General features: G+C 37.3%; 1 protein-coding gene across 1 annotated transcript in view; it reads right to left on the bottom strand.

The window, feature by feature from the left end:
- The window catches only part of ghrhrb (growth hormone releasing hormone receptor b), a 32,668-nt gene that overhangs the window by 5,437 nt on the left and 17,728 nt on the right, over window positions 1–9,503 (bottom strand). The window contains exons 3-11 of the mRNA XM_008406881.2: window positions 8,485–8,582; window positions 7,258–7,355; window positions 7,028–7,160; window positions 3,287–3,440; window positions 3,120–3,180; window positions 1,944–2,013; window positions 458–549; window positions 234–363; window positions 115–156 (exon numbers count right to left, since the gene is read on the bottom strand). Of these exons, the coding sequence (XP_008405103.1) occupies window positions 115–156; window positions 234–363; window positions 458–549; window positions 1,944–2,013; window positions 3,120–3,180; window positions 3,287–3,440; window positions 7,028–7,160; window positions 7,258–7,355; window positions 8,485–8,582 (878 nt within the window). The remainder of the gene's footprint in view (window positions 1–114; window positions 157–233; window positions 364–457; window positions 550–1,943; window positions 2,014–3,119; window positions 3,181–3,286; window positions 3,441–7,027; window positions 7,161–7,257; window positions 7,356–8,484; window positions 8,583–9,503) is intronic.

Below are 9,503 nucleotides of genomic sequence, written 5' to 3'. Positions count from 1 at the left end.
TGTCCTGACATCATACAATAGATTTTCAACATTTATTTGAACTTATTGGCCATCTGAGATTCAGTTATCTGAATGGACAGATCAAAAGAGAGAATATGCATAACATGTACTCACCTCTCCATTTAGGAAACAGTACAGCAAGGCTACAACAAATCCCTTTAAAAGATGAACATGTGATAAAAGTTGTGAAACTTTATATTCCCGTATTTTTAAAAATGTGCTTCTAGTCGTACCTGGAAGGATCCCATGCCAACCTCGATGATGATCCGAGCTTCTGCTCCTGTATTTTCCGGTAGGAAGGCGAACACCATGTAGTGCATCCCAAAAAGTGGGATGAGCAGCAGTGTGGATTTGGCCAGTCGCCTGCAAACACACACAGCAGAGGCATAAGGATTACATGGGTATACAGCCATGTGTCAGCACGGACGCTCATAGAGAAGTATTTATGCTCTCTCACTTAAAGTGACTTGTATTGTTGCCACCGACTCCAGGAGACGTCAGCTTCTGAACCAGAATACGGATCACGTTTAGAAAGATGATGAAGTTCACCTACATAGAAGAAAAATTTTATATTGTTTATTCAATGTTTTGGTCCTCAACTCCTCTAGCAGCAATTAACAAACACTTGGTGGAGCTGAATGTCTGGTGAGCTTATTATATGAATTACTTCTCAGTCCAATGTTGTGATGACGTGCTAAAGGCGGAGCATTGGAAAGAGTAGGAGCTTTTTAAAGAGACAGAGGCCAATTTTTAGGATTCCAAATTATTTTAGGTTTGACACATTATTTGCACAACTTAAGGAAACATAATTACTTGATTGCGATATAAAATGGCGCTAAGTAATTGAAAACGATGTAAGCCCTCTTTATGGTTCCCTCTCATCATTTCAAACAGGTTAGAATCTGAACTTTGACTCTGTAAAACATAACCATAAAGAGGACTTCATGGTCAACGCAATGACTGAGAGGTGATCAGGTCTTGTCTTGGGAAAGCAACCCTAATTCAACAATTTTCCATTACTATGCTCAACAGTTACAATGTTTGCTTTTTAAAAACATGGCGCTGACCAAAATTCTCTGTTTTGGTCTTGTCCGTCATTCAGACAATGTTCCAGAGCAAGTTTTGTTCACATGGAGCTTTGCACACCTAAGTTGTGCTACCATTCTTTCTTAAAAAAAAGAAAAACAGATTTCTCATAGTAACTATTAATGTAAAATACGATACATGGATAAGGTCTGTGGAGTCTGAGATGGAGCTCTTGGGATTTGTTCCTTCACTGAGAAATGCCCAGAGTGACCCAGAGGGGAATGTGCTACATTCTCGGAACTGCTGGACACTGCCTTAAATGTTTTCCACTTATAAAAAATTTTTCTCACTGTAGAATAATTGGCTTTAAATAGTTTGAAAATGACCTTGCAACTCTTCCCAGATTGACTGGGAGCAATGTTTGCTTTTCTACAGATTGTTGATGCCTTTCCACCCTGGCATTGTGCTAACAAAGAGCTGATCCCACAGGCGATAATCAATTAACCAAATCCTTTATTTAAACGTACTTGGCTTCAACTCCTCCTTTTAGTTCCTTTGTAACAGGAAAGGTATTGTTTCTCACACACAGCCTTTCCATTCAGACTTAATCTTTAAGAACTAAAGAAATGTGGAGTTTGTTGTGTGTTTGTATTGTGATTAATTTAGCAATTTGATCTTTTTTTGGGATCTACGTCAAATCCCACCTACAGCTGATACTTTATAAAACAAATATAAAGACACTCAAACATACTCAGTTATTTTTCTCTATCATATGATCAAACCTCAAGAAATAAGTTGCTTTCTTATGACTGTGGATTGTTGCCAATCAGATAAAAGCAAGATAAGAGTCAAACGTCAGCACAGATCCTAGACTTTTGATCCACCAAGAGCTCCCACTTTATCTGCGGTGTACTCACCAGTAGGGAGGCAGTTATTGGACCCTTAATGATCCACCAGATGAAGGCCACATCTGTGTCATCCCAGCACCTGGGATGCATAAAAGCCAGCTTTGCAATAAACTGAGCAATATGAGGCCACACACTTTTAAGTCTCATCATGAAATATGCAACATTTTCTGGAGCCAGAATGTTAGAAATTAAACTGTAAATCTTTCTCTGAAACACATTCCCATCATGATTTCACCAATTTTCTAAAGGGACCATAGCATATTAGATTTAACGTCTTTGCAGAATTGCCTGTTTATTGGCTGAGTCAATCTGGAAAAATACGCTTTTGGTGAAACAACAATGCAGAACATTGTTTGGCATGCTAACCCTGCAAATGGTCAAGCTAGTTAAACTATCATCTATGTTTTAAAATATAGGTAAAACTAATACTCACTCCCTTGGAAAAGGATTTACAACATCTATTTTTAACACTTCTACTAGGTGTTCATATACTATTACTGTTAAAGAGTGATCTGAAAGGGATGGAATAGATATAGATACATTTAAGCTTTATAAACACTGGAAATCAGAAATAAAGGTATTACTTCTGATTGACATCTCTCTAAACCAGGTTGTTTTTTTTTACTTAGAAACTACTGTATGTTTAAGCAGCTTAGGATTTTATGAGCTCCATGGTCCCTCGTATCCAAGCACATTGCTCTTTATTCTGGGCCTTATATAGCATCTAAACTTCTTTTACTGTTAACAGGTCAACAAATACATTTTGCATAAGTTCTGGATAGGGAGTTTTATTTCTGTTCAAACTGAAACCATATTTAGAGTTTGCCACATTGTTCAATTTCTAATTTCCTCGTCCCTCTGCTGTACTAAGCAGCTTATCACCTCCAGAGATAMAAACTGGTTTGACATGCAAGATTACAACTCTAAGCAGGAAATCTTGAGAGATGGTTCCTAAGTCTAAATTTGATGTTCAAAAAATTAGTTCTTCAGCTAAAAAAACCCCCCCAAAAAACCCTTATATTCCTTAGCACCCACTTAGTTAAATGTGTTTGTGTCTCTTTTAGCATGAAGCATATAGGTGAGAGCAATGTTGTTTAAAATAAATATGTGGTTATTTCAGAGTGTGCTTATTCTTACAAGAAAAAACAAATCTGACTTTCACCAGCAGCCACAGCATTTGCTCACCCCTTATTATTGTAGAAGTTTCTAGTGAGAATCCAGGTTGCAATGATTATTGTTGGTAGACCTGGGAAAAAAGGTAAAAAAAAAAAAAACAGAAAAAAAATCATTACGCAAAATAAACTTGTTACCGCTCTAACAAGAAACTTTGAGAAAGTAACAGAAAAACCCACCCCAACCGATTAGTATATACCACCAGAAGTATTTCTTTTGAAAGACGAAGGTGAGTGCTAGCAGCGTCTGTAGATACATCCCCTCCACCAGTAGCCAGAAGTAGTTGGCCAGGATACTAAACTGGAAAAAGGCCACAGCGGACTTGCAGGCTGTCTGCCGGACAAGGCAAAGACAAACATCAGACAAGATTGTAAACTTCACTTAACTTGGCAGATTACATTACCAAAGTTTATAACAACCATTATTCATGGACTTTTTGTTCTTGCTGAGAATGGAAATAATTATTTTTCTTTTTTTTTATTTTCTTCACAAACCAGAAACTTTGGGTGTACAGTTACTGTAGTGATAGAAATTATTCAATTTGAGGTATTTACATTTTTTATTGAAGTGGAACTGAAACATTTACAAATTTAAAGTTTTTTTTTTTTAAATTTGCAGCTAAATAGACAGATAGGTAATCCTAGGGTCACCAGTTTTTAATCCGTACAGATGTTTCTGTATATCATCCCCTTGGTTATGGTCTTCTACGTATTCCTTTCCTGCTGGTATCTTACTCCCTGTTGCAGCTGGGGCCTTGCCTGGTGTGGTACATCTGTGCCTTTAGTTCTCTGGTAATCAAGGGCTGCTGATGTGGTGCAGTGACCTGACCTTCTGTACTGTCCATCAGCCATTGGTAGGATTTGGTCATATCAGCCACTTCAGCTAACTGTCGGTGGTACATCCAATGCATGTTCTTTTCCACCCATGATGGTTCCTTCAGATCCTTCTCTTCCAGTTGCCATTGTCTGAGATTTTCACTGAGCACTTCATCCCTTGGGTCCATCTTTTTAATGTGTTCTTGGAGTTTGGATGACAGCTCTGATATACTCTAGACCTCTGCCTCCTTCTGTGCTTTGGGATCTATATATACTAACGTGCCAAATACAGGGTAAATTGGCTTCTCTGGCAGAGATCCAAGGAACAACTGCTTACCCCAAAGCACATAAAAACCTGTCTCACATTTGACAAGACATTCTTTATAATTATCATCATCATAAAGTTTATGATGATGATAGTTTTGGGAATGTATTCTGTGAAATGACAAGACAAAAGTGGAACAAATTTGGAAGTTGTGCATAATCTCACATTTGTTCCAAAATTAGCACAACATTTCCAAATCAGATCATCATGCTGACAGTCCAACATTATCATGAGTCTTCGGGACTGCTTTGCTTCCTCAAGACCTGAGAAGCTTGCCATAATTGATGATGTTGACCTAACAGTTATTGCAAACTCTTGAGGGTTGTTGCTGCTCAGATCGTGCAACTAGCTATTAGGTTTAGGGGACATTTACTTTATCCCAGAAGGCCAGGTTGGTTTGGATTATTTTGAAAACTGTTTATTGCATTTACGCAAGTCAATTTAATATTAAATTTAGTTTGATGTTCTAAATACATTTCAGGGTGACAAAAGGCCAAAACAGAAGAGGTCTGTAAGAGGAAAAACACTTTTTCACAGCAGTGTAGTTGTCATGGTAATGGCATGATTTCTCTGTGGTTTGCTCCAGTTGTGTTATCGACAGCTTCCCTGTTTTCCTGCTTTATATTTAAAACTACCACTGTGCCAGCATCTAAAAGACTTGGTTTTCTGGACGGCAACAACAGCTGCAGCCACTGGCCCGTGAAGCTGAAGGGTCAGAACTAAGCAGCAGTTATAAAAAATCTTAATCTCAAGGTGGACAGGAAAGATTTCTCAATGAATGAATATGGCAATAAATTATATGATAAATGACTTGGTGTAGATCCTGCTTATTAAGAACTGCCCAGAGGTCACTGCCTGACTTGAGGTTATAAATAAATCCAGCTTGTTTGTTGTGATAGGTACAGAGAAGTAGAACATCCATGTTAAGCTGAAGGCCATGTGCCCACTGATTTGTTATGGACAAACAAATACCACAGTCCTGGCTGAGAAGGCACAGCAGTGGCTGTATTTTCTTAGAAAACACCTAAGTTGTGCTACCGTGTAAACCTGTCACAACTTAACATCCTTCTATAACTCCATCTTTCACAGCATCTTGGTGTGGTATGGCTCTGCAGAAAAATAGAAATCTCTGCAGTGATTTATAAATACTGCCAGGAACATCATCGACCAACAGCTACCTACTCCGGACAATTCATCAACTGATGTTGCCTGCAGAGAGCATACAATATTCTGACACACTCACTCTATCCTGCCCACCACCTGGATGAATTGATGCCTTCGGGGAAAAATAGATCCATCAAAACTGATACTTTAACATTTCTTAACAGCTTTTTCCCTACATCTATTAATAAATTTAATGTTGAACTACATATCCTAATGACCAAAGTCTATTAATATTATTGGATAAGGTAATTTCTGTTTTATGAATTTGAACTGCAGACAAGCACTAGAGTGATAATAAGTGCTGATATTAATACATAATTTGAATGTGGCAGTGATAATTGAGAATCACTGCCATAGGCTGTTTTTCCACATATTCATTTTTGTTTCAAATCAAACCCACATGAATTTGATATGTTTTTTTTTCTTTGACAACAAAAATCTTGGTTTAACTTTGTATGTCTACCTTTGTGACAGTTGCACAAAAATGCTGTTACTTAGGTGTGTCATGATTCGAGGTTTTGGTGAGGTGAGATGAGACACAGGCAGGCCAGGATGAAGATGAAGATGATTTATTTTAATGATAAAGTCCACAGGAAAACAGGCTGACGGAAAACAAGACCGGTAACACACCGGTAACACCGACAAGGATCCGACAAGAGACAAAGACAACAGGTGGACTTAAATACACAATGAGGGTAATCAAGGAATGAGACACACCCGGGAAACAATCAACGTTGAAGACAGAACTAGGACAGGACTAAACACAGAAAACCTCAAAAATAACTACACAGAAAACGCAGAACACAACAAGGTGGCCTGCCATACAATCAGTTGGCGTGTAGATGGCATCTAATGGTTGTTATTTGGAGGTAACAAGATGTCAGTCTTTGGAACAGTTCTCTAACAGTAAGCTTCAAAAAYTATTTTTTATTTCCAATTTAGAGGAGTTGGCATATGATTATTCTCGTCATTAGTTGGTGACAGCAGCCATCATTGGCATTTCTACAGCACCATGTATGTTCATAATCCATTAATTCTCAGTCTATAATTTAAAAATACAAATACTGTTGTCGAAAATGTATTATTCCATTTTGATAGTTTGATGAACTAGATTTAAGAATGTAAAATGGTCATCTTCTAGACATCTTCTAGAAAAAAAAATCCAAAAACACCAGCGTTTTACTTACATCTTTTTTGTATTTCCATTCATATTGAGACTTGGAAAGATGTCAGTCATGGTACATGTTTTGTTAGTACWGCGGAGGAAAACTGTACGACTCTTATCCTTCCTATTTCAGCCTTCCTTCCTATCTAAATGAGTCACAGAAAGTGCTTATGCTGAGGCCTCACAAACAAACAATAGGGACACTCACACCTCTCACAGCAGCTTTATCAGCAGAAAAGCAGGAAGTGAAAACCTCATCATTGATGCTCTGAGACGTCCCCTGTATTTTTATTTTTCTACCTCTCCTCCTTTCAAGAAAACAGSTCATGTAAACCTGTCCAAGTTGTTCAGAGGAGGCACAGAAGCATTTTCGGATGTTGGGTCTACAACAATTTCTGCTTTTACAAAATTCTTACTACTGGTGATCTGGTGATGAAACGGCAGCACTCACAGTTGATATGAARCAGTGGTCCAGATCTGCATCAGAAAAAAGAACCAGGTCTTTGACRAAGACAGCAGTGGCTCTCAGGATGAAGGAGAAGAACAGGTTTATGTGGATGTAGTTCCTGGTGCAGTGAAATTTCCTGCAGAGAGAGAGAACAAATATATTTRAATTACCTTGTGTTTCCCCWCTGTATGTGTYTGCATAAATAAAGGTAGCAGAAGATTTGAAATTGTTACCTAAAAACAGTGAAGACAAAAATAGCTGATATAAGTGAGATGAGTGAGGTAGCATAGCCAGCAGTGTACACCTGTTTAAAGTTGGAGAAATATGTTGTCTGAAAGAGAYAAACAAACAAAAAAAGTTAGAAGATTTCATTAAAGTGCTCTCCAACAAGTTGTTCAATCATCAAAGAAAGAACATTTTGRGTTTGCTGAAACTTAGTGAATAAATAACTTAGATAATTTAGTGAGATTTAACAATTCTTACTTAACGATTACTATTAACCTTAGGTGGCTTTAAATAGTTTTAAATAGTTGGAAATGTGTCCCTGCTCTAATGCACTTGAAAGAAAAATTGAATTGCCTGGTAAATTCAGCCATTTGACTCAACTCTGTTGGAACACAAAATCTGTGGGGGCTGTGGATAAGAGAAGTCCTTACTGAGCTGAAGAACTTTGCAAAACAGAATGGTCAGATAATAGCAAGTGAATATGTACATGCTGACRGATGAAGTTGGATGAAAAGATGCTTCAGCAAGTATCAGTTGAAGGGTCCACACTTAAGAAACCAGCTTGTTGCACCTGTTTTTTCCCTGCCTGATTTGTTTGTTATTCAGTGAATTTGTGTAGTTTATATCACTAAGAAAGTTTTTTTTTATTATCTATCATTATTAGAATCTTGCTTTTAAACAGTACGCATCTGAAATCCATAAGTTGAGTATTTGTGTGCTTTTAAAACACAACTTAACCTGTACAGATGAAAATATTCCCAACTCTTATCATGTTTTTTTGTTCTGTATGTCCAAGTKCGACAAAGTTGACCGCAGGGGATTTACTGTAATAAAAACAGTAACATTTTCTCTTTTTTCTGTCAGGACTCATATTGCTGCAGAAGAATGTTATATTTTTGACATMTGTCATCTACTCTGTATAATTATGAGCATAATAAGAGCAGAAGTTTATAGCCAGTAATTAAATCTGTAATAGTAGGTTCTTGTTGTATAAGTGCTGTCAACCAAAAGTTCACACTATACCACAGCAACACAACAGTTTTGTCTCAAAGGTGAAAATAAATGTRAAAATAAAAATKGGCAACATTTAATCAAAACCTAACCCAACAGAAAATAATAATAATAAAAATGTGACCCAGAGAGTARAGGCCCAGCACAATCAATAAAACAAAAAGATTCACAATAATCAGTTCAAAATGTATTATAACTMCACTCACATAATAATAAAGTCTTACCACTGGCTCCTGCTCTTCAACATCTTTAAACACACAGGTCTCATGGTAGTCCAGGAGTTCAGACCAGCCCTTTTCTGTGCARTTCCTTGAAACATATGCTAAAAAAAGATAAAGACAGAAAAGAGTGGAGATGTGCTAGAGATGTAGCAAAGGAAGCACTTAAAACCAACTCTGATCTCTGATATAAACTACGGCAGTTGAAGAGTTTGGAAATGGACTAAGTGGACGTTCTAGATGGACTCTAGAAAGTCAAATTGCAGAAACTCTTCCGAATCTCTCGCTAAGGTTTCACAAAGCTCCCCTGGGTTCGGAAAGACTCAAATTCAGGGCAAACTCTGAGGGATGGCTCTTAAGTCTTGGTCCTGGTTATTGTTTGTTTGCACTCAAACTGCTGTAAGGTTTTTACAGAATAATTTTAACCACTTACAAAGAATCCAAAACAATGTATGGAAGAATCAAAGCAACACCCCAGGTATGTTTTGGAGGGAATACACATCACATTACAATATGATGTTAAGCTTCAAAAAAGTCTATTTTGCATAATACTGCCCCTTTAATACATAAACTTACAACCACTACGACACATAATGATACTCAGGGTGTTTTTGTTGCTAGTTTCTCACTTATGAATATCACCCTGTAATAAATAATTSATCATTAATAAATGTTTATAAAACTGTATAAATGATGCAGAAAGACCACTGGATAAACCCCCAGTGTTCTTCYGACCTGAGAAATATGTTTCTCAGATCAGACACCCTGATGCAGATGTTAAGAATTGAACAATGATTTGGACAGGTGTCTGGATCTACATGGGGAAACATTTAGGGGAAAACCCCCATACTTGTCCCACAGTTCATGCTCAAGTTAATGCAGTGTGCTATGAAACTGTACCCCTTAATTCCTGCTCTGAAAGCACATTCAGTTCAAGTTGAACACGTGATCTCATGTGTTAAACTTGAGTGATGTAAAAAACGAAATTATCAGAAAGCAGTGTTTATTTTAATGCATAAAATGAT

Source organism: Poecilia reticulata, linkage group LG4, assembly GCF_000633615.1.
Source record: "Poecilia reticulata strain Guanapo linkage group LG4, Guppy_female_1.0+MT, whole genome shotgun sequence".
In the NCBI taxonomy this organism is placed as follows: Eukaryota; Metazoa; Chordata; class Actinopteri; order Cyprinodontiformes; family Poeciliidae; genus Poecilia; species Poecilia reticulata.
The sequence above is the reverse complement of the archived record's forward strand: the minus strand, read 5'-3'. Positions and strand labels throughout refer to the sequence as shown.